Source organism: Megascapheus bottae, chromosome 2 (assembly GCF_031878675.1).
Source record: "Megascapheus bottae isolate mThoBot1 chromosome 2, mThoBot2.hap1, whole genome shotgun sequence".
Lineage (NCBI taxonomy): Eukaryota > Metazoa > Chordata > Mammalia > Rodentia > Geomyidae > Megascapheus > Megascapheus bottae.
Genome location: NC_143510.1, coordinates 700,064 through 726,465, shown reverse-complemented (window position 1 = coordinate 726,465; position 26,402 = coordinate 700,064). Strand labels below are relative to the sequence as shown.

Below are 26,402 nucleotides of genomic sequence, written 5' to 3'. Positions count from 1 at the left end.
CTTGAATAAATATTCCCTGAAGCAAATATGAAACGTCAAAGTTACCAGCCAGGCTGGGTATGGTGGCTCACGCCTGTAATCCTAGCCACTCAGGAGGCTGAGATCTGAGGACGGTGTTTCAAAGTCAGGCCAGGCAGGAGAGTTCACTAGATGGTTTTCTCCAGTTGACCACCAACAAGCTGGAAGTGAAGCTGTGGCCGACGAGGTGCGGTGCCAGCCTTGTTGTTCTCCATGCCTTCACAAATTCTTCCTTTTTAAAAAATTTATTTTGGACTGAAATGGTGGCTTTATGATAGTTTACTTAGCATGAATGAAGCCCTGGGTTCGATTCCTTAGTACCACATACACAGAAAAGCCAGAAGTGAAGTGGCACTGTAGCTCAGGTGGATCATGCTCTTTCTACCTAGACTTTCTGAGTAGCACATGCCCCCATCCTAGTCAGGGCTAGCCTGGAGCACTGAAAGGCTCAAGGACTGTGCCCAGACCCAGAGTTCAAGCCCCAGGCCTGGAGTACTGGAGGAGTGCTAGAGTTTGAGGCACACTTGCTCTAGGCAGTTACTACCTTTAAAGCCCTAATCCAGCTCTATTTTGTTTTATTTATTTTCAGATAGGGCCTTGCATCCTTTTGCTGGTGTCAGTCCTTGGACCATGCCCTTTCTACCTAGACTTTCTGAGTAGCTGTGATTACCGGCACATGTCCCCATCCTAGTCTATTTGTTGTGATGGGCTCTTGGTAACTTTTTGCTCAGGTTGACCTTAGCCAGCCTAACAGATGTGAAGTGTGCTTTGTGCTTTAGATTTACATTTTTTTTTTTCTGAAGGTTAGGCCCTCTTTCCTATGTCTGTTGGCCATTTGTACATATTCTGAATTCTCTGTTAGATAAATCATCTATCTTAAAGTTGCTTTCAAATGCTTGTCCTTTGGTTTGGGATATTATTTCCTATTAACTTTTGGTGTTTGTATTTATGTATTAGAAGAACCAGCTCTCTCTCCCAGTTCTCTTGGACTAGTCTTTTATAGAAGAGCTTTGCTAATCAGCCTGATCAGAGATTCTAACAGCCTCTGAACACCTGTATGCTCATCTAATTTGTCATGTTTCTTTATTAAACTCTGGAGTATAATGCTCTGGACTAAGGAGATAGAAGCCAGTCCTTAGGTACCTTGTAGAAACACTAGGACATGTGATCTGGATCTTTCCCCAACAGGAAGCTGTGCTCTCTGATTTTGAAGTCCCTCTTCTGCCCTAAGCAGAGGTACACCTCTTGCATTGCCTACAGGCTAACTATGGCCTCAGGCATCTAGAGCACACCAGCTCCTGGAGTTGTACAGGACAACTGAGACAAACCAGAACCCAAGGTAGTTCCCAGAAAGATGAGAGAGGCATGTAATCTGTATCCTTCCCCCACAGAGAAGTAGAGAGTAGGAACTATGGGAATAGTCAGATCCTAATTTAGCTGATCAGATTTGACTTTGACTTATACTCACCCTGGTGAATGGACTCCTTATTATATGTCTGGGTTTCTCAATAAGAGGGTTTGTTTAGGCTGGAAGTGTGGTCTAGTGGTAGAGTGATTGCCTACGTGGTAGATCTAGCCTTGAGCAAAAGAAGCTGGAGAGTGCCCAGGTCCTGAGTTCAAGCCCAGTTCAGGACTGGAAAAATAACTAACTAAATAACTAAATAAATAAATGGATTTATTCATGCACTGCTCTTGGATCTATATGTCAAAAGGGATCAGAAATCAAGGAATTCTGGTTTTACCTCTTGTCATACATAGTTTTTTAAAATTATGCTCAAAGATGATCTTGCTATATTTCATTTATTCAAAGCTTTTATGATGACAAGGATACAAAAAGACTTCTATGGTATCTGTTGAGATTATCATGTGTTTTTTGTCCTTGACTCTGTTTATTGATTGACATGTGATTAAACCATCCTTGCATCTCTAAATAAAACCAACTTAATCATGGTATATTTTCAGTGGGTTTGTGTTTGCAACTACTTTATTGAGAATTTTTATTTATTTACTTATTTATTTTGGTTTGGGGGCTTGAACTCAAGGCTTGGGCACTATCCCTGATCTTTATTACTCGACTAGTGCTGTAACACTTTGAGCCACAGCATTACTTCCAGTTTTCTGGTGGTTAATTGGAAATAAGTGTTTCACAGACTTTCCTGCCCCAGGTTGTCTTTGAACTGTGATGCTCACATCTCAGCCTCCTGAGTAGCTAGGATTACAGGTGTAAGCCACTATGCCCAGTCTACTGAGAATTTTTGTATCCATTCTTATCAGTTTCATTGAGCTCTTTCTCTTCTACCCTCCCTTCCTTGCTTCCTCTTCTTGTATTCCCACATGGTTTTTGGCATGGAAGTGATACTAGTTTCATATAGTAATCTCTGAATTTTTTTGGTATACCATATGGAGCATTGGTATTCTTTTTATTTTTAATATTTTTATTAGGATATCTTAGTTGCATAAGGGGTTTTTATTGTGATCATGTAAGATGTGTTTCTAGTAGATGACATATTGTTGGATCCTGCTTTTTAATCTATTCAGCCAATCTGTGTTTTGAATGGCAAGTAGAGATTTGGGTTATGATTGAGAGGTATTTACTGTTCATTGTAATTTCTTTGGTTATTTTTGTTGTGTTTTATTTCTTTTTTCACTAATGTTGCTTGTTCTTTTGCTGTTTTCACCTTTGAGTTTTATTCATTTCTGATATGTTTACTAGTCCTCAGGTTCTTCCCCATGTTCTCATGTCTTTCTGTATTCCCCTAAGTATTTACCAGTGGAAATTTGGTGGACACAAACTCCTTTAGTTTATTCATATTCTGGAAGGTCTTTATTCCTTTCTCTAACAAAATTGTAAGATAACTTTACTGGATATATTATTTTGGGTTGGCAGTTACTTTCTAAAAATGTATTTTTTCATGTTTCCTAGCTTTTAGGATTTATTCGTAGATGTGAAGTGATTTTGTGTTTACCTTTGAATATAAGTTGGCAATTTTCTCTTGGAGCTTTTGGTTTCCGTCCTTTGTTCTCTAGTCTTGACATTTTAATTATGATGTGATGTAAATTTCTTCTCTGATCATGTCTGGTTGAGGTCAGAAGGGCTCCCTGTATGTCCCAGCAGGTCCCTCACTGGGTTTAAAGCTGAGAGAAGGTGAACTTTGTCTTGTCTTAGACTTTCCAGGCTGTCACCTGGGCCCTTCGGCCCTTAACCTCTGGCAGAGGGCCAGGTTGGCTCCATTTTTGTTCTTGTTTTGTTTTGTTTCTGTGCTTGGGTGCTATCCTAAGACTATCTTCCTGATTCCTGACAGTGTCTCCCTTTTCCTCTTCAGAGTACAGTCTTGCCTGTATTGTCTGAGCCTTCTTACTCAAGGAGTTGAAACAGTAGATGCTTCTGACCTTCTATCTTGCCTCCGTTCAGTGTAAAGCACTGAAGTCCATTGTTCTTCTTAGAACTTAAATCAACTTCAAAAGGGGCTATAGTAAAGAATATAATACCATTTAATGATTGAGCTATGAGGAGAAACCATCATAGCTATGTTTTGCTGAATATGATTGTACGGATTTCCTTAGATAAGAAAGTTAGGGAAGAAGACCAAGACATGAAATTTGCATATATGTCATTTGATTCTATATGTGACATTCTAGGAAAAAACAGACCGTCTTTGTTGGGGGAGAAAATGCTTGAGGATATTCTATTAATTGATTGTGCTAGTAGTTACATTTCAGAACTTTTAGTGAGTCTTCTTACATGTAAGTGGTTTCTAAATAAAGGTATCTTAATGAAACAAATGATAAGCAGAAACAAATGGGTACAGGGTGATTTCAGATGTTAACTTCATATATTGTGGTAAGTACAGATTGAATTTCATTGAAATGAAATTTGATCTGTATATATTAGATTTGTGATGCCTATTCATAGCCCTACAGAAAATATTGACAAAGTTGGACCTGGCGCTCAGGTCAGTTGTCAGAGCTAAAGGTCAAAGTTTGAAAGTAATTAGTCATAGATGAAAAATAAGGACATATTTCCTGGATAAGGCTTCCATGGGATTCATCTTCTACCTAGAAATAAGGCAGACAGCTCATGTCTGTACTCCTGTAATCCTGTTTACTTAGGAAGCTGAGATCTGAGGATACCCAGGCATATAAATTTATCTAAGACACTTCTTAACTCCAGTTAACCTGGAATGCTCAAAGTGGAGCTATGGTTCAAGCAGTAGAGTGCTAGCCTCGAGCAAAAAAAGCTAAGGGAGAGTTTGAGGTTATAATAAGTTCAAGTTCCTAGTAGTAAAGGAAGTAATGACGGGAAGGAAGAAGGGAGGAAGGAAGGAAAAAAGAGAGAAAGGAAGAAGGAAGAGAGGGAAAGGAAAGGAAATAAGTTAGGAATGAAGTTAAGAAGTTGGAAGGAATGAAAGAAGGAAGGAAGGAAGGGAAGGAGGGAGGGAGGGTGATAGTAAAATTTGTCTCACACTTAAAGTTGGTGTCTTTCAGTTTAAATGATAAAAGTGTGCTTGACTTGTCAAGCTGTTACACATATTGGATGAACACCACTTCATCCATGCTTCCTAAGATGCTAAGGGTCCCAACCAGTGTCAGGTACTGGCCCAATCCCAACTCCGTTCTCTAGAACTCTGGCATGTACAGCCAGCCTGAGGAGCCATGTCCAGGTACTTAGAAACTGCCTGAGTACTAAGGGGAAGTGACTTTCTGCAAACTGGGAAGCCACTTCTTAATTGCAAGCATTACTTTACTTTGCTGTATGCAAAGGATTGTATTCAAAGAAACCTGAAAATCAAGCATAATTAACAGCAATTTGCTTTATTTGGCCACTAAATTATAGAGGCTCTGGCAGAGCAAACACAGTCATTATAAAGAAACTACAATTACTCCTGAGGAAAGAAAGGGGAAATAGCTCCTGTGTTACAATTTGTCTCGATTCCTTCTGTGCTAATACTGGCGTTACTCAAGGAAATAAATGCTCAGCTAGAACAGACAACACAACCTTTAGGATTGTGGTGGACATTTCTCAGAACTTATTTGAGAGATGTTTGTGTTTGGCATTGGACATGAGTTAGACAAATTACAGTGTTAATTGTAGGATATATATACTTTTTTCCCTGAAATATTAAGAGGGTTTATGACTGACTTATTTTCATATTAGATTAATTCTGGGTCCCTTGAAAATCCTTGCTAAAGAAAGGAATGCACATTTGTTACTGACACCAAAGTATGTTAAAAAAAAAAAAGCAAGTAATCATTAATTTTGCTGTTCTAGCAAAGTCCTGTAAAAAGATCTGTTCGTGTAGATAGTGAGACAATGTCTGGCGTTGGAAATTCTTATAACCACAGTCCTTGTAATTTGGGGTTATGTTTTCCCCAAAAGCTACAGACATTGCAATCAGTGGTTAAATTTCTTTGAGTAATTTAGAATTGCCACCTGACCCTTTTTTGGAAAAAAAAAAAAAAGGAAACTGGATTTTATCTTAGCAAGCCAGATAGTTTCCCAACCATGAGGTTTTTCTCTTGTGACTTGTTTCAATTAATTCACTTGGCAGCTATTATTTATAGGTATTTGTTACAGTTCTTGTTTACCATAGACAGAATTATAATGCCTATTATTTGGTAGGACTGGAATTTGGCACTTGCTAGACTGGCACTTTACCTCTTGAATCACTCTCCCATTCCTTAATGACATTTTTTTCTTTGTATAATTTAATTTTTATTATTGTTATAAAGGTGATGTATAAAGGGGTTAGGGTTACATAAGTCAGGTAAAGAGCATGTTTCTTTTTGGACAGTGTCATCCATTCCCTCAGTCCCAGTTTTTTCCTCTCATCCTCATCCACTATTTTAAGTTCTTTTTCAATATAGAGTCTAGTGAGTACCACTGCTGTTCACCCTTTGTTCCTCCATTTTTCTTAGTGACATTTTTAATTGTTAAAAGTATAATATCAGGGCTGGGAGTTTGGTCTAGTAGCAGAGTGCTTGCCCAGCATGCATGAAGACCCAGGTTCAATTTCTTGGTACCACATATATAGAAAAAGCTGGAAGTGGTACTGTGGCTCAAGTGGTAGAGCTCTAGCCTTGGAAAACCCAAGGACAGTGCTCAGGTCCTGAGTTCAAGTGCCAGGACTGGTAAAAAAAAAAAGTATAATATCAGCCTTGAGCCAGTTGCTCATGCCTGTAATCCTAGCTACTCAGGTGACTGAGTTATAAGGATCATGATTTAAATCCAGCCCAGGCAAGAAAATATGTAAGACCATTATCTCCAATTTATCAACAAAAAGCCAAAAATGGAGGCATGGTTCAAGTGACTCAAGTGGTAGAGTGCCAACTTTGAGTCAAAAAGCCAAATAAGAGGGAGAGGTCTTGAGTTCAAATCCTACTACTAGCACTAAAAAAAGGAAGTGTGTGTGGTGTGTTTTAGACACTGAACTTAATAATGTTTTTTTTTTAAGACTGAGGATGACCTTAAGTAAGGCCTTGTGCATGCTAGGCAAGTACTCTACCACTTGGGGTACACTCTGTCATTTGTTGGCTTGTTGGTTGGTTGATTGATTGATTGATTGATTAAGATAGATTCTTGTCAACTTTGTCTGGGCTGACCTCAAACATTTGATCCTCTTGTTGACCTCTTGAGTATCAGGTAATATGGACATGCAGTATCATGCTTGGCTTATTATTGCTATTTAATGAAATACTTGGAAATAGATCTGGGAGAGTTGAAGATAATTATGGTCCACTTGGGAAGGTGGAAAGTGTTTAAACAGTTCCTGGCTCTGTGCTCTCCGTGATGCATGGCTAGTGGGTACACATAAGCCATCCAGGTAGCAGTAGTTCCCGCAGTCAGGGGGCAGATGGAATCATTATGTCCATCGTAGTTACCAAGTGCCTCCAAACACTGGAAATTTAAAGTGCACCAGAATCAGAAAATTTTTGTGCATTCTATCAAAAATTTCAGATACTGGAGCATTCTAAATTTTAGATTTTGAAAGAGAGGGAAGAAAGGAGAGAGAGAGAGAGAGAGAGAGAGAGAGAGAGAGAGAGAGAGAGAGAGAGAGAGAGAGAGAGAGAGAGAGAATGAGAATGAATGTCCAGTTAGAAGTGAGTAGAAATTTCTCAATTTTGGGGGATTCCAACCAAAACAGCCAGAGCACATTTCCACAGCAAGGTTGGGAATGCAACTTTGAGTATGTTATATGGAACTCTGTCCATAAGCTATCCTGCCAGGTAGATGAAAGTGAATGCACCCGGCTATACTCATAGTCCACCCCTGCTCAAATGTGAGAAAATACTTAGAAAATAGAAGAAATAGAAATCCTGCACAAAGTGACCAGGAGCCAAGTCAGCATAGCTAGAGAGTAATTCACTCCATGCATAGTTCAGGAAAAGAACTAGAGCAGTCTTCACAGATGGCATTGCTCACAGATGCTGCTATCCTGAAGCCCGCCTTCCCGATCTGTTAGAAATGCCCTACCCTTGTGAGGACCACAAAGAAAGCATCCACACAGATGCACTCTGTCAAAATGCATTGACTCCAGCCAATCACTGGTGGTCACACCTGTCATCCTAGCTACTGGAAGGTTGAAATCCAAGGATCTTGGTTCAACTCCAGCTGGAGCAGGAAAGTTCCTGAGACTCTTAACTTCAGTTAACCACCAAAAAGCCAGACGTGGGACTACGGCTCAAGTGGTAGAGTGCTAGCTTTGATAAATAAAAATAAATTAAAAGCTTAGGAAAGCTCTGAGTTCAAGCCCCAGGACCAGAATGAAAAACAAACAAACAAAGGGAACTCTTACTACAAAACTCAGTTGTAAATTTACTTCACAATCATCCAGTATTCTAGGACAAGCGAAGGCTATTTTGTAGCACTGGGGTAGAGGCTCATATCTCTACTCCTAGCTACCCGAGAGGCTGAAATATGAGGATCATGGTTCAGAGTCATCCAGGACAACAAACCCATAAATCTTGTTTTTTCTAATTAACTAACAAAAGCTAGAAATAAATATGTGGCTCAAAGCAGTAGAGCACCAGCCTTGAGAGAAAAAACCCAAGTAAGATCTTGAGTTCAAGCTCCAGGACCAGCACCAAAAAAAAAAAAAAAGAATGAATGAATGAATAAAATATAGCAAAATAAAAAGGCCAGAAAAGGGACTACGGAATATTGGAAGCTGCCACAGAGGTTGGGCTCCTAAAACAGATCCATTAGAAGTAAGGTTTTTCATCAGAAACTCTAAAGGCCAAGAGCACATGGAATATTGTATTTCAAGACTCGGAAAAAAACTAGATTATCATATCCAGCCAAATCATTCTTAAGAATTTCAGGAGAAATAAAGAACTTCCAAATACAGGACAACTGGTGAGTTTTTTAATCACAAAGCCATCATTGCAGAAGATACTTAAAGGAATTGTCCACATAGAAGAGGAAGGTGAACTACCCTGTGACTGCACAGGAAGAAGTAAATCCACCAGAAGAGCAGATAAGCAGATGAGAATTAGGAAATAGTCGAGCATTGGCAAAACAGTGAAAGAACAGGAATTAAGTCATGCCTCCAACTATGACTAAATATAAATGGTGTAATTCTCCAACTGAAAGACAGGATTAATGCACTGGATTAAAGGACAATGTCTTTAAGTAGCAGACCTCACCAGCAGGGATGTACACAGTGAAAGGATGAGCAAGTGCACATGCCAGCAGCCATCTCTGGCAAGATTTCCGGGCAAAACTAATCCACAGAGACAAATAAGATCACTACGTGTGGGAAAGGTAACAGTGCGTCAAGAATGTATGATTGTGTGCAGGTGTGTATGTATATATTTGTGTGTATGTATCCAAGTCATATATTTGTATGTGTATATATACATATACACACCAACTGCTGGTTTTGGGCTTAGGCCAATGACTTGTCCAGCTCTGTGTTCTAAATACATAGGCATAATTTGAGTAATACCCATCAGTCTGTATTAAGACCTGGGTCCACAGTGCATAAATATTCACATTCACATTAAGAAAATGAAATCTTTAAAATTGGTAGTAAAACCATCTTTGGCTCAGGGTGGCAGAGCTGAGACCTTGCCATGTATTACTGAAGTAATTAGACATTTAACCTAGAAGGTTAGAAAAATTATATATACAAAAAGAGCCATATTCTTCATATCGATGAAGAACTTTCATCAGAGGATAGATATTCATCAAAGTATATATATGTACATATATATAAATCTGTACATATAAATATTGTGTATACATAATATATATACACACATGCATGCGTGTGTGTATGTATGTGTAGAATTGAGCTGAAGAGAACCAGGCAAAAGTATTTACCTCAGTAGAGAATTTTATACAAAACTATAGAATTAAATCTATGTCATTCCTCTAACTCTTCTGATACTATTCCTATGTTATTTTAGATACTTGGCAAGTTTCTACTCCATATATTTTTACCAAACCATTAATATTCAAAAACTACCATTTTATACTTTTCTAGAAAGTTCTCAGAACTTTGTAAAACCCTCAAAAATACATTTAAAATGTTTATGTTGCCATTTATAATTAATTGGTTAAAACTACCTCCCTCCTTAAAAAAAAAAATGTATTTTCTTTAAGTAGCAACACAAAGGGATTTCAATTCAACATGTCAGTTTGTGAATCTAGTGCCTTCTGAAAGCTGCCTTTCAAAATAGTTCTGAGAGCCGGCTACCGTGGCCCACACATGTAATGTTAGCTCCTGGGAGGCTGAGATCCAGGGATCTTGGTTTGAAGTCAGCCCAGACAAGAATGTCGGAGAAACTCTTATCTCCAGTTAATCACCAGAGAACTGGAAGTAGAACTGCGACTCAAAGTGGTAAAGTACTAGCCTTGAGCAAAACAGTTCAGAGACAGCCTGCAAGGCCCTGAGTTCAAGCCTTACGATCAGAGGAAACAAAAAATAAGAACTAAGAACTAATAAGAACTAAATGAAAATTTGTGTTTTAACCTTGACCTTTAATTGACAGTTTTAGCTCTGCTATCTCCTCACATACACTTTGTTTAGTCAGAATTGTTTAAAGTGAGTACCACTGGAGAGTTTATAAACTGTGCTCTTGTGAATATACATAATGTGCATGTGATACATACATAATGTGCTTTACAAACTACCTCAAGGACTGGAGTACAGAGCAAGGGCTAGAGGCCTTGCCTACCGAGCCTAGCCCTGAGTTCCATCCCCAATACTGTGAAAGGAGAGAGGAAGGGAGAAAGGGACGTGGGGCGGGAAGAAGGAAGACAAGGATAAATGCAAGAAGGTCAAACCCAGTAAGAAGGTCTTCATTAGGATGGTAGGATGCCGTGAATGACACGGTGGACTCAGGGATGCAGAGGAGCAAGATCAACTCCTCGCAGGCATTACTGATTGTTCTTGAACACAGGTTAAGACCAGCTTGTCACTGGAAAATGATGTGCCATTCCTCTCCCTGGTGACATTAGACTTTGGAGAAAAGGGGCTTCTGGCATGTGTCATGTCAGATCCATGTAGAACCGGATACTTTGTGAAAATTATCATTCATTTAGGGGTGTGTGTGTGTGTGTGTGTGCGTGTGCGTGTGTATATGTATACATGTGCATGGGCATACATGCATACCACTACTGGGGCTTAAACTCAGGGCCTGGGCACTGTCCCTGAGCTTTTGTGCTCAAGACTAATACGCTACCACTTGAGCCACAACTCTGCTTTTGGCTTTTTCCTAGTTAATTAAAGATAAGAGTTTTCTGGCCATTCTTCAGGGACTGTCTTCAAACCATGCTCCTCCGATCTCATTCTAAATAGATATAATCGCAGGCATTAAGTCACCAACACCTGGTTAGGTATGTCTTTCCACCTATGAAAATCCACTCCAAATCAAAAATAAAACACACGCACACGCACACACACACACGCGCGCGCACACACACAAGGTAGCAAGGAAGCCATGAGCTGAAACACACTGGGGGACTCTAACCTAGTGTACAGTCATTGTGTGTGGCACTCTGGGGCCACAGGAAAGGATGCTAGGGTTTCTATCCTTTAAGTGCATTTTCTTTGCATTGGGGAGACAAATTTCCACATTCATGTAACAAACACCTGTGTCAATCCGCTTATAGACAAAGGTTTGTTTGGCTTACCTTTTGGGCATTTCAGCCCATGATGTGGTGTGCACGTTACCTGTAGGCTACTAGTGGGGAGATTAGAAGGAAAGCACATTGTGGCTGGAGCTTGGGAACCAAAACTGTTCTCTTGGCCAGGAAGTAAAGGAGAGAGAAGGAAGGGGCCAGGGTCCACTGTTGTGTGCCATCCAGTCAGGGCTCCACCCACTCTAGACAGCGCCATAACTAAAATCATAATTATATTTATGATTTTTAATGAAGTCTCATTTGGGAAAGATATTAGTTTGATAGGTTATCAGCCTACATATTCAGATGCTAAGTTATAGGGTGTTTTGAGCGTAATGAAATATGGGCTCTGTGGGAGTTTTAAATCCGGATACCTGCTTGGGAATTTTGCAGGCCTCAAAGCGTTTCTGAAAAGAGTCTTAGTGGTGCAGCTGATGAAACTGAATTGTGCAGAGGGAGGCTTGCTAAACAGAAGGAACAGGAAATCATTCTAAGCTAGAAAATGATGGCATGCCCATGGTACTTGCATTTATTCATGAAAACATAGTGGTAGCTTTTATAGAGTCAGGAGTAACATGATGTCACAGATCATTGTCTTCAGAGATCTTCCGATGGTCCATGAGGCCATCACCACAACACACGTTAATGAAGACAAGACAATGTCTTGTACTAGATGGTCTTACTGCTGAAGGCATTTGAATCAGCAAGGAAGGGAATACGTGTAGTGGTTAGTAGGACAGATTGAAAATGATGTGGAGGAAAGTAACACCATGCAAAGATGGCATTGATGTGCCTCATCAGATAATAAATGAGAAGCTTGAAATACAGATGGCTAAATTCACATGTACCATTCTGAAATCAATTAACTGGCAATTCATGCCATGGGAGTTAAAAAACAAGTAGCCAGATAGGCTCTGTGGAAGATGAATAGGACATCCTTAAATGTGATGCGGCTGGATAGCGCAGGAAAAAGTCCAGTTAAGGACACTCCTGGAAGTTGTTGGCACAGTTAACCCACAAATAAAAGGTATCCCAGCTCAAGCCATGACAGTTGAAATGGGAAAGAAAAGGCAAATAAACATTTTTAAAAAGGGAAGAAAGCCAATCTTGGTGACTGGAAATAGGATATGAGTTCACACATGCTCGACTTGGCAGTTTCATTCTGATAATTCAGTATCTCTGAGCTAGGAAAAAAGAGTATTTTTAGTGTAATTTTATTCTGAGGGAATGCACAAAAGAAGTATCTTTCTGTCAGAATAGACAAGATTTAAAAGCCTCATACTTCTTAAATTATATCACTTATTGCCAATAACTTGATTTTAAGTAATGAATGCTTCTATTCACATTTGATTTCTGGAGAATTTGTGCTGTTAAGAAGCCAAGCACCTCCAAGGCCCTTCCTTTGGAAAAAGAACCATTGGGAAAAGGGGGCACTTTTTGTAGCTTTTTGGCATGGTGTAGACTTGCCCTCGGTCTTAGGATCTACAAGAGTTCACTGCACAGCCGTTCCCCATCACCGCCACTCCTGCAGACCTATCCCATAGAAAGGAGTGTCATGACCACAGAGAAGATTCAAAGGGATTTTATTCTTAGTCATGGCAAAGAAAAACCAATGCAGGGACCCATCAGTAGGAGAATGGATTTTTAAAAATAAGAATTTTAAAAAGTAAAATAAAATGGAATAGGAATGGGAAAGAAGTATCAGTACACTTGCAACATAGTTGAGTTTCAAAAATAATAAGCCTAATGAAAGACAGCAAGGAAAGCATGCATAATCTTTGATTTGTGTAGTATAAGTTTTTAGAACTTTATGACTTTTGAAAATAGACAAAAATAATTCATGGAGACTGAAGTCAGAACTGAATAGAACAGGATGGAACTACAGATGTTTTTGTGGATATAGGTTTTGCATAAAAAGGGCATGTCTGTATGCAGGGATTGATGGCTTACACCTACAATCCCAACTCTTCAGGGGCCTGGGACTTGAGAATTACAGTTCAAAGGCATCCTGGGTAGGGAAATCCATGAGACTGTCATCTATTAACCAGCAAAAAGTGTAGGTCTGGCTCAAACGGTAGAGTGTAGAGTGAAAAAGCTAAGCAAGAATGTGAGGCATTGAGTTCAAGCACCAGTACTAGCACATGCAAACACACACACACACACACACACACACACACACACACACACACACACACACACACACACTTTCTGAGCCACTGTGCTTTCAGATTTCTGCATTTTGCTGGGTGTAATCCTAGCTACTCAGGAGGCTAAGATCTGAGGATCAAGGTTCAAAGTCAGCTCTTGCACAAAAGGACCTGAGGTTCTTATCTCCATTTAACCTCTAGAAAAACGGAAGTGGGGCTTGGCCCAAGGGTAGGGCAGTAACCTTGAGCCGAAGAGCTCAGAGATAGCCCCCAGGCCCCACGGCCCCCCACCCCCCAGAAAAAGAAAAAAAGATTCCTGTATTTCACTGAGGAATGTTTTTAAAAAACTAAACTTAAAGAACAATGTGTTCTTTATTAAAATAGTTATTAACTTTAAAATGTGAGTGAAGGCTCTAATATGGTACTTCAAAAGAGAATCTGAGACTCAGATTCTTACATTAGAAAGTAGGAGTCTGGAAAATACCATGCTGACCTATCCACTTTATTTAGGAAGTTGAAATTCAGGGAACAAAAAAATCCAAAGTAAATAGAAAGAGACAAATAAGAGAGGTTATGACAGAAATGCATTGCCTAGATTAGAAAATTCCAAAAATATATACTGTTATTTTTTTAAACCATAATATCCACAAATATTTGGCAAGATTGGTATAGAGAGGCTTTAATGAGCCTTGGTGGGGTGAAGAACATTTAGCACACATACTACACAAATGTTAGAAAATGATAAATTCTCATGAGTAACTTATTCTTTAGAAAGTAATTAGAAATTCTCAACAGTTCCATAGATACAAAAGAAACTTCATCTGTAGCTGTAAAATATTCAGATAGTCATGAAAAATATTATTCTCCATTGAAGTTCATTTGTAGTTAGGTTTTATCTGGATTGGATGGATAGACAGATCCATGAATACATAGATAATTTGTGATATATAGTAATATAGAGGAAGAGATTATAGATTCATGTTGTAAATAGATGTAAAGATGAATGATGGATAGATAGATGTGATGGATAGATTGTTAGGTAGATAGGATGAATACATGCATACATACATACATACATACATACATACATAGGGTAGACTCTGAGAAAGAAAAAAGGCATCACACTGTAAAACTCGCAGATACTAGTTTAATGAAGTGACCAAGATAAACATATCCAGTGTACGCTAATGGCACACACCTCCCGATCAGAAAGATGCTTCATCTCAACCATATTCTCCCTAAAATCCATAATCCCACTTACAGAAATAAAAAAAACAGGTACAAATCCTTACAAACTACACGAACAGTACATTTCAGAGGTACCAGTGTCATGAAAAGAGGCTGGGGACCAATAGCATTGGAACAGACCATAGGACATGATGTCTGAATGGGCTAAACTATCACTTAACCTGTGCTTGGTCTCTTGTTATTTCAGAGCCAGCATGGGGTCAGAGGGGAAGAGCACAGATTAATGGAGTGGGCAGGAGGGTGGTTGGGTTAAATAATACTCTGCCCACATGCAAAAATGGAAGCAGGGGATCCTGAGGGGAAGAGTGGGGTTGGGAGAGATGGAGAAAGCTGGAAAAGGTGACACTGATTGCATTGTGCAACTTTTGAAGAGAAGACATTTGTAGGAAATCTGATAAAGAGCGTGTGAAATTTTGTAATGTGGTAATCTGGTGAATATATGGATGTCTGTTGTAGTGCCCTTGTGACTTTACTGTAAGCCTAAAATTATCTCAAAATTACATCTCTATATATATCTTTAGTTCCAAAGAGCAGGTAGAAAAACATTTTTATCTTTTCCCTCCTGAAACCCCATTGAAATGGCACCCTACCATTTGAAAGCTAGTGTATGACTGAGAAAAATGGTCAACCATCACTGTTGAAACTCCTAAAGACTTATCCTGTGGACAGGAGATACCTGTGAAAGTAGGAGAGAGATAAGGGACAAAGACAGTGGGAAAGTCTGATTAATAAGCAGTACCCCCCCAAGCCCCCCCACCGCATGTCATATACCCAGCCTGTACCAAAGACTAGAACTCTGGACCAGCAGAGAGAGTGTAAATGCTGGGCAGAGGAGGCGGATAGACCAAAGCAGAGAGGTGTGGGCAGCTCACTAGGATTCTGAGTCTTTTTGTTCTCAGCTTAGCTCTCAGGATGCTGGGAGCCAGACAGGAAACTAAAAGCTGTTTGCTTAAGGACACTAGACAGCTTAAGATAAAAGACCTAACTATATTGGTATCTGAAATTGCCCCAAGGAGAAGAGGAAAGGGACCAGGAGAAGGGGGCAGGAAGGACAAAGGTGGGCGATGGGAGGGTGAATATGATCAAAGCATACTCTATACATCTATGAAAATGTCATGATGAAGCCCATTATTTTGTATAATTAATATATGCTAATAAAATGAAAAAAAAATAAAAGAAATCGCCTCAGGAAAAAATCCTAGCCAGATTACTGTGCTGTTAAGATCATGATCCACAAACCACAATTGCAGGCACAGAGATGAGTGTTCTAGAAACTCTTTCAAGTATATAAAGATAATTTCTTAGGAAAACAGATAATCACAAAGAGTCTGTGGAGATAAGAAAAGTTTTAAACTCTCATTGATTTCCTCAGAAACATTTGAGTTTGTATCTATGGAATGTAAAAGAGGCTGTCTTCTTTTTTTTTTTTTTTCTTTTTTGCCAGTCCTGGGCTTGAGCTCAGGGCCTGAGCACTGTCCTTGGACTTTCTCAAGGCTAGAGCTCTACCATTTGAGCCTCAGCACCATTTCTGGCTTTTTTTTTTTTTTATGTATGTGGTATCGAACCGAGGAATTGAACCTGGGTCTTCGCACATGCTAGGCAAGCACTCTACTGCTAGGCCAAACTCCCAGCCCCAAGAGGCTGTATTCTTAAACAAGACAGCAAGAGTAGAAATGAAGAATATAATAGGTAAAAATTTTAAACCAGAAGTCAAAAGAGAAAGTTACAGAAGTTATTTAGCAAAGAGTATAAATGGATAAAAAGGCATAAAAGTGAATTGACTAGGGCATCAGGTAAACAGAAAAGTTTTTCAGGTGAATTTTAAGAAATAAAACACCAAAAAATAGAACATAGGAAAACATAATACCATATTATTATTTTACTTTTACATGAAAATAAACCTGGAATTAAAAAATACACTTATAAGATAATAAGTTTGTAGCTATGCCTTAGGACTAGATTCATGATTTTGTGTGTATGTGCTGGTCCTGGAGCTTGAACACAGGACCTAAAGGTTATGTCCTTGAGCTTTTTGCTCTACCACTTGAGCAACAGCTCCACTTCTAACTTCTTTTTGGTGGTTAGAGATAAGACACTATGGACTTTCCTGCCCAGGCTGGCTTCAAACTGCAGTCAGCCTTCTGAGTAGCCAGAGTTACAGGCACTAATGCCCAGCTCATGTTTCGTTGTGGCTGTTGTTGTTGTTGTTTTGGTGCTGACACCTGGGCCTGGGCTTGAACTCGGGGCCTGTGCACTGAGGAAAAGAACAATTAGCAAATGCTGAGGAACCAGTGTAATCAGGCTTCTCAATAACCTTGAAAATTCTGATCAAGACTGCTGTCTAGAAGCCCAAACTATCAGTTAAGTGTGGTAGTAAAATGAAGGTATTTTTCCAGACAAACCAAGTATCAAAGCTTTCTTCCCTTGTGCTTTTTCTAAGGAATCTCCTGCAGAACATGTTCTTCTGGGCAAACCAAAAAAGAAAGAAAAATGACTATTAAAATATCAAAAGCTAGAAGCTAAATTGAAAAGAGAAGTAGGCATTTCTCAGGGAAATGCCTGTAGAGATCTATGTGACCCAGGGGCAACAGCTGTAGCTAACCAACAGTGCAGCTTAAAAGTGTGTCTGGAAGAGACACCTTCCAACAGAAAAACAGGATGCCTGGAGTCTTGGAACAGTCCATAAGGCATTTAGGAACTGATTTGTAATAAACATTTACTCAGGGTAGTCTAAGTGGTGAGTAGCTGACTTCTGTAATCCTAGCTACTCAAGAGGCTGAGATCTAAGGATTGTGGTTCAAAGATAGCCTGGGAAAGTCCATTAGATGTTAGCTCCAACAAACCACCAAAAAGTAGAAAGTGGAACTGTGGCTCAAGCATTAGAATGCTATCCTTGAGCAAAAAAGAAAATTAAGCTAAGGAATAACATCTAAGCCCAAGTTCAATGCTCAGTAAATGATTCTCCCCCAGCCCCCCATAAAAAGGAAATACATTATTTTACTCTGTTTTCAAACTGTCCAATTTCCCTATGAAAACTTTATCATCTGGAAAATAAGCAGCCAACAGAAAGGTGAGGCATGTTGTCATTCAGGCTGCTGTTAGCAGTAGCCAGGTGTGTCATTGCAGGTGCATGCACGGAAGAGCCCAGCCGTGATGCTCAGTGAGCCTGGTTTGAATTTCCAGATTGTAGAATCCTAACCTAAATGGGATGTGGACACATCTTTTTCAGTAAAGGGCCAGGTGACCAATTGTTTTTAGGGCTTCTGGGCCAGGAGAATCTTATGGTGATGCTTATAAAATGGAAGGAAAAAATGGAACAGTTTTTATTGATGAATTTCTAAGATACAGTAACAAAAAATTAGTAATATAGACTTACTAATGAAAAGAGCAGAATTGTCTTTGAAAGAGTAGCATTGTTTTGTTTTGCTTTTGTGCCAGTATGGGACTTGAACCCAGGGCCTAGTCCTTAGCTTTTTCACTCAGCACTGGCATTTTACCACTTGAACCACAACTCCGTTTTGGCATTTTGCTAGTTAAAGAATCTCGTAGATTTTCCTGCTAGGCTGTCATCAAGCTGGAATCCTCTGGTCTCCACCTTCCGAATAGCTAGGGTGACAGATGTGAGTCACAGAACCTAGCGGGAGGCATGTCGTTGTGCTTAATTGTGACCATCAATGTTAGGTTAAATGTTTATTTTTTTGGCAGTACTGGGATTTGGAGTTGCTAGACCAACACCCTACCACTTGATCCATGACCTCATCCCTTTTTGCTTTTAGTTTATTTCGAATAGGAAATACAGTCAAAATAGTCAATATACACATGTAAAAATGGGCGAATGATGGGGAGGGTGACAGGGATCAAGATGCATAGTACTCAGAAAGGTACGTGCTGAATTGACACACCTTTCTCTTAACTACTTAAGGATCATTTTTTTCCTTAAATTTAAAAACAAGGTGGTCTGCTTTTTGTTTGGATCACCTCAGACCATAAACCTACTGAGAGTTCCCACACAGGTGGGATTACAAGCATGAAACACCACGTCTAGCTTGTTCATTGACGTAGAGTCTCACCAACTAGCTATTCAAACTGTCCTCCATCCACAGTCGCCAGACTGAGTTTGGACTACAAGGACATACAACTGTGCCCATCCTCCATTTTCCAATTGGTAGTCTTACTGACTAATAGAACAAGATTGTTGCCAGTGTAAATAATTGGAAGTTAAAGAATTTTATTCTGTAAGCTCCATTTTAGTCCATGAAACATTTATTTTAGCAGAAAATGTTGCCACTTCTGAAGAAGTGCTAATATTTTTTTCAGAATTTTAGGCTTTTTTCCCCCCTTAATGTGTTACTATGAAATCTCTTAGTTACGTGATCTGCAGGCTACTAGAATGGAATTTAGATCTACCCTTTGAAAACCTAGCTGCCAGCTTGAAGTGTTTCCTCCTATTCTGGTGCTCAGCACTCGGTGACTGAGCCTGGCACGAGGAGCAAGTAGGTGAACTATAAATCTTACACGAGGCCACACTGAATTATGGTGTGAGGGCAAATTTCAACCGGGATCGAACAGCTTCCGTATGTGGGTGTTCTTGGAAGAATAAACACAAGTTGGAAATCCTCTATGGATAGTACAAAGTCCAGGAAGGCAATCCGTCATGTAAATATCAAATGGAAGGTTGGGGAGGAAGCCACTGGAGTCTGTCAGGCGCTCGCTGCAAGAAATGGCTGCCTCCATCCCATGTGCCTTTCTCTAAGGCTGGAGGGCAGTTCTGCAAGACCTGCAACAGATCCAAAATGCTTTGACTCATTTGCAGTGGGTTATTATCTGTCAGTAGTTGGACAGAGGGCTTTCAGTTCAACATACCAGTTTATGAGTACAATACATCTTTTTTTCTATTTTGACAAAAACATTTATTAAGTAACGGTACAAAGAGGTTACAATTCCATGTCGGGTTATGAATACAACCCTTCCATCCTTCTCCCCTACCTCTCCCAATCTACCCCTCTCCTCTAGTTACCTGGCTCCATAGTCACATGGATATTATGGCTGTTCACTCTTCCTGTCTTCATTTATCTGTCCCCTCTTTTGGATGTCACTACGATCCAGTGAAATGACTCTTAGGTATTTCTCCAAAGTAAAGACACAGTAAAGACACCTGCCAGTTTATGTTTATTACTGTACTATTCACCGTAGTCATGGAAACAGTTCAGATACCTGACAGTACATGAATGGATCAAGACAATGGGAGATAGATGGATAGGTAGATATGTGAGTAGATAATAACTATAGGTGTAGATACATATGTACATACACATGCACAATGGAATTGTGAGAATGTGGGACTCCTATTGCTAATCCATCAGGAAAAATAGTACTATGTCATTTGCAGAAAAATGTATAGACCTAGAAAAAATTGTTTTCAGGCCCAAAAAGACCAATGATGCGTGTTCTTCTCATATGTGAAAGTTAGATCTAAATTATAAACATATGAAAGCATCCATAGGGTCCTAAGTACATGTATACAATTAAAGTGTGACATATGCAGAAGAAGATTACAGCCAGTGGTACAACCAGATACACACCAGAAACATTAGAAGTCCATGCTCCTGTTGGAATGAATGACCTCTCGTTCAGTGAACAGGGTTGTTTCTTTGTTTATTGTGCCATTCTTGCTCTCTCACTTGGCTTTTTGGCCCAATGCTGGCTCTATCACTTGAGGCACAGCTCTGTGCTGGCTTTTTGCTGGTTACATGGAGATAAGAGTCTCATGGATTTTTCTCTGTCCATGTTTTCTTTGAACTGTGATTCTTATATCTTCGCCTTCTGAGTAGCTAGACTTACAGGTATGAACCACCATTGTTGACTAAAATAAAATGGTACGTACAATGTCTGGCACAGACCTCCCTGATATTCTTTCTCTGTCCCCCCCCCCCCCCCCAGGAAACTGTTGAGGCAGCAATAAGAGAAGAGCAGAAGCGAAGTGCAAAAGCTGTGGAAGAGGCTGTGCGGAGAACGAGGGAGGAGCTGATAGAGTACGTGAAGGAACAGAAGAGGGTGAGTACTTCCACCTCCAGAGCCTTCATCAGGCCTTTGGAAAACCAGATGCCCTTTGGTGGTAATTAGGAACCTGGAGGACTATTTATTCTAATCATTTCTATAAATATAAATACCTTTCAGTCCCCAAACAGCAACCACGAATGATTTCTAGCTGAGCTACCAGGAATGTCTCACTTAACACTATACTTGTCGAGATTTTTTTTGCATGTTGGTGACTGGGTCTGGAAGTAAGGGCCTACATGTTTATCCCTTAGCTTCTCCACTCAAAGCCGGCACTGTACTATTGGAGCCACATCTCCACTTCTCCCAGAAGGGTCCCTTCTGCAACTCAGGTTGCATATGGAAGTTTATAAATTAATCTATGTACAGGGTGATTTTATTTTCAGCAATAGCTGAAAATGATAGATCAAATTGATTTAGTATCTTTTCAACCAATTTTTAGTTTTAAATTACGAGTTAGGTGAAAAATACTTTCAGGTGAGATGTTCAAGGTACTCTCTGAAACAAATGTATCAGTTAGGAGACTGAGGCTCATGCCCGTAATCCTGGCTACTCGGGAAGCTGAAATCTAAGGATTGTGATTCAAAGCTAGCCAGGGCACACAAATCTCAGAGACTTACCTCCATTTAACTAGCAAAAAGCTAGGAGTGCAGGTATGGCTCAAGTGGTAGAGTGCCAACCTTGAGTAGCAAAGCCAAGCAAAGCACAAGGCCTTGGATTCATTCCCCAGTATCAACACAAAAAATACTAAAACAAAAAAAAAGCCCAAGTTGTGTAAAAATGCTTTTCACAACTTTTTAGTGTATTAATATGTTTAGTTTAGGTTGCATATTACGTAAGTTATGTGTGTTATACAAAACTGTCTTGTCTTATATAACGTAACACAATTCGTAAGTACAGAATAAAAACCTTAAATAACAAATTGCTAAGTACCATTTCCATTTAAATCACCTGAAAAATATTTTATGTGGGATTGGGTATTTGAACACCTTAATTCAGGGAAGTTGGGGTGTGTGTGTGTGTGTGTGTGTGTGTGTGTGTGTGTGTGTACGTGTGTGTACCTGTTCCGGCTGCTGCTCTTTTCCTTTTTGACTCAAGACTGGCTACCTACCACTTGACCACATTTCCACTTCTGGCTCTTTGGTGGTTAATTGGAGAGAAAAGTTTCATGGACTTTTTTTGCTGGGCCTTGTTTTAAACCATGATGCTCAGATCTCAACCTCCTGTGTAGCTAGAATTTTAGACTGGAGCCATCAGCTTTCAGCTATTATGGAATATTTGCATGTTTGTCTTCCCAATCAGAAAGTAATTTAAAGGCAAAGGAAACATCTGCAATGAATCACTGATCACAGATACCTTTCCATGTGACCTTTTAAGGTCATGTGACATTAGGATCCTGTGTGTCGTCCTTTCTTTCCAAACTGAATTCCGGTATCTTAAGTTCATGTTTGTGGATATCTCAAGGTCTGGAAATTTCTCATAAAGGAAAAAACAACTCAGAGCTTCTAAACTAAAACTTAGAAGAAACAAAAGTTATTTTGTGTTTTCCTTCCTTTTCTTCCATAAATTCATATTCTTATTTTTCCAAGGCACTGAATTAGGACAATTTATGTCTTCTGGTGGAAGATGAATTTCTGTTTGCCTTTGAACAAAAAATTTCCTTTTCTCCAACCAACATTTCAATTAGCATCAACCTGAAATTTTCATCATGAGACATGTCTAAAGCCTTATAGACCTGTCTTCCAACAGAGCTTTAATTCCAGTCTCTTCTTGAAATGTTGAGAACTTGTTGCATGTTGAGTTGGTCCTTTCTTTGCCAGCCTTTTGCCTTAAATCATCTTTCCTCTGACTTCATCTTTTATGTTTATCAAATTTACTGAAAGTTTAAAGGGTTGTTTTGTCTACGAAGTTTCTTTTCAGTTTTCATTTTTAAAAGACTGAGAAACAGCTAGACACACTGTGCCTCATGCTTGTAATCTTAGCTACTAGGAAGACTGAGATCAGAGGATCACAGTTTGAAGCTACCCAGAGCACCTAGTGTATTCTAAGATGCATGACCTATAGGTTCCAATCTTTCCAGGTTTTCCTATTTGCCTTTCTTTTCAGTCTCATGGAGATAGCAAAGGTGACTATATTTATTACAAATTAGACAACTGCGACTGAAAGTTAAAACATTAGCTTTTTAATTTCCATACTTTTATCTGGAAATACAACATACTACTTCTTTCCTTGGCGTTAGAAAAGAGATTCTTTACCCATCACTTTTAGCACTGTTTTTTAAATTGTATTTTTGTTATCTTTAATTGTACAAAGGAGTTGCAACTAAACGAATCTGTGAATACAACACATGTTGATCAATGTCACCCTCTCCATCAGTCTCCCTCATCCCCTCAGCCTCACCTTTCTCCTCCCAGTTGTCTGTCCCTGAGCTTTTTCAGTCAAGGCTGGTGCTCTACCACTTGAGCCATTGTCTCTTGTCTGATTAATTATAGGTCAGAGTTTCACAGACTTTTCTATCAGGGCTTGCTTCAAACTGCAACCTCCTGAGTGCTACGATTACAGGCATGACCTACAGCCACTGGTGCCTACCTCATCCCCTCTTTTGAAAATTGACTTGGGAAAATTAATCTCTTTTTCTCAACCATTTAGAATTTGTATTCTTTCATTATACTTAAATGGAAGTAGACATTTGAAATCCCTACAGGACTTTTCTTGAGGACAGCCTTCTCTTTTCATAGAAATTGCCAGGTTAAGTATTATGTCTTAGATCTGATTTTTTTTTTTTTTGCCAGTCCTGGGGCTTGAACTCAGGGCCTGAGCACTGTCCGTGGACTTTCCTCAAGGCTAGTGCTCTACCATTTGAACCACAGCATCAATTCCAGCTTTTCTATATATGTGGTATTGAGGAATCAAACCCGGGTCTTCCTGCATGCTAGGCAAGCACTCTACCCACTAGGTCAAACCCCCTATCCCATCTAATTGATTTGGAGGTTGAGTATTAGAAGTTATCAGATCTACCCTTAGTGTCACACACTTCATTTTGTGTCTCAGAAACTGTGGGATAACAGAAAGGGAAAGCCCACATCTCCTACTCCCCAGGAAATAGGAATTTGTAGTTTATAGTGACCTCTGCCCTTGGGTCCCATAGAAGGTTCTGACCCATTCCAGGAGTTTAGCTGTTACCCATGAGCTCACCATATAGGAGGCAGCAGGAACAAATCTCACCAAGCAGCAGCTCCTCACAGCCAAGCAACGATTCCTCAAAACTCAAATCTCATCCAAATATCATAAAAGAGTATTTCTTTTTCCTCTTCAGAACCAGTCTGTGTTTTTTAAACCATCTCCAGGAAAATAACCTTCAGTTAGAGGATTCTTTTTTATTTATATATATATATATATATATAATAATACATAATATAAAAAAATAATACATATATATACATATATATGTATATATATGTATTATTTTTTTTAGAGAAGAACAAGAAGGTCTTATGGTCAAGGCATTGTCAGAATTTCTTATAAAAGGACTCGTGTGTGTGTGTGTGTGTGTGTGTGAATAGTAATATTTGAAGTCAGGGCCTGGGTACTATTCCTTAGCTTTTCTGCTGAAGGCTAGCTCTCTATCATTTGAGGCACAGCTCCATTTCCAGCATTTCCCTGGCTTTGGGGAGGTAAGAATTTCTTAGACTTTCTTACCTAGACTGGCTTTGAACCTCACCTCGGATCTCAACCTCCAGAGTATCGAAGATTACATGCATGAGTCACCACACCTGGCTAAAAGGATTCTTCTGATCTAGTTTCCCTATAGTATTTTGGGGTTCTTGTTCATTTCTGAAAACATTAAAAGATTATACTTGAAGCAAAGGCAATGGTAACATTGTCCAAAAAGAAATGTGCTCATTACCTGACTTATGAAACTTGCAAAACCCCTATGCACAGCACCTTAATAATAACAAATAAAATTATATGTATTTTTTAAGCTAAGCAAAAAAAGTTAATACTCAGTCACAGGGAACTTCCTTTATTTCCTGACTGTTACCCACCTCCTTGAGTTCACTGTGATTTCTAGAATCCGTCCATACAAGAGGGAGCCTCATGTCCCGTCTACAGAGGGGGGAATTTTATCTGATGTCTGTGCACTTACAGTTGTTGTATTCCTTTAGACTAAAAGTAGCAGAGGATTTGACTTCATACACTATAAATCGGTTAAGTCACCACACATCATGTATATATTAATAGAGAAAGATGGCAATTTCTAGGCCTTTTCCAGCCCATTCTTTCTGTATTAATTGACGTCAGCTAGGGATGTTGTGTCCCTTCTCTCCACCGAATAAAGAATTACAAGGCAGGGAAAGTCAGAGAAGAGGCAAATTTTATTTGAAAGTAAGACTAGAGGTAACTGAGGAAAGACTCAGGTCCTGGGTGCTGTCTGAGCTTTTTCTGCTCAAGGATAGCACTCTACCACTTGAGCCTCAGCTGTACTTGCAGCTTTTTGGAGGTTAATTGGAGATAAGAGTTTGATGGAGTTTTCTTCCCTGGCTGGCTTTGAATTGTGGTCCTCAGGTCTTCGCCTGAGGTCTTCGTGGCTGGGAGTACAGGCATGAGCCAAGGCAGCGTGGTTAACCTTTCCTCCTTTGCCTCTCCTCACCGGGAGTCTTCCTGCATTCAGTCCGGCGCAGGCTCTACAGCTGCACATTCAAGAAGCAGTATGGTGCTAATGTAACATCTATGCTTTAAAGAATCTGTCCTGTATCTTTTTTATTTTATTTTTTTGCTGTTGTTTATCTCTTGACAAACAAAAAAAAAAAAATCTCTGAGGATTGAGCCTGGGAAGCACCTTACCCCTCACACAGCATCCCCAGCCCTCTTCTGAAACCTGCTAATGTGGGTTTCGCGTTTGATCATGCTTTATCTGACCAAGGCACAACAAAGTGAATGGAGCATTCAACAGCCTGAACTTGCAGTTGTTCGTAATGGACTCAAGCCTTCTCCCATGTCTATTGAAGTCATCAGAAGTTTACCTTCAAAAAATACATACAATTTTTACACATGGCACAAAATAAATATGAAGCTCTGTAGATTTAGAAAGCAGCCAGTACTACCAACTTTTGCCAAATTATATTTCAAGTAGCTCATAAATTATAAAATTTAAATTTAGGGCCGACCTAAACTTAAAAAATAGAAAATTTTAGCCAGGCGTCCGTGGCTCATGTCTATAATCGTAGCTACTTCAAGAGGCTGAGATCTGAGGACTGTGATTCAAAGCTGGCCCAGACAGGAAATTGCATGGTACACTTATCTCCAATTAACCACCAGAAAGCCAGAAGTGGAGTTGTGGCTCAAGTGATAGAGTGCCAGACTTGAGTGATAAAAAGCTAAAGGACAGTGCTTAGGCCATGAATTCAGGACCCTAGTACCAACCCTCCTTAACCCCCCCCCCCCAAAAAAAAAAAAAAAAAAACATTACAAATGCTACCACATACAACTTTGGGAATTTCTTCAAAATTGCTATGGTAACTACAGAAGTATTTTTCTAGTCTTCTAATGACTTGGCTAGTTCTAAAACTGATCCTATGAAGTCAGACTAGGTGGGTCTCGTTGTCCTGACAAAAGTGTAAGCAAGTGCCAGGCTACGCTATTCAGGCTGCCTCAGAAACTTCACCCTGGCTTCCACAGAGTCATCCATTCTAAAGTAATACCTGAATCATGTGATGCTCTTATAAGGTGCTGCTATATTTTAGATAAGTAATGCTTTTTTGGTTCCCTTTTACTTAATTCTAAAAATAATCTTAGAAGGCATAACC

At 39.5% G+C, this 26,402-nt stretch overlaps 1 protein-coding gene across 8 annotated transcripts in view; it reads left to right on the top strand.

Annotated features, from left to right (window-relative positions):
• The window catches only part of Ccdc91 (coiled-coil domain containing 91), a 182,718-nt gene that overhangs the window by 129,694 nt on the left and 26,622 nt on the right, over positions 1-26,402 (top strand). For all 8 annotated transcript variants that reach the window (XM_090319078.1, XM_090319123.1, XM_090319088.1 and 5 more), the window contains one exon: positions 20,479-20,592. In XM_090319078.1, the coding sequence (XP_090175204.1) occupies positions 20,479-20,592 (114 nt within the window). The remainder of the gene's footprint in view (positions 1-20,478; positions 20,593-26,402) is intronic.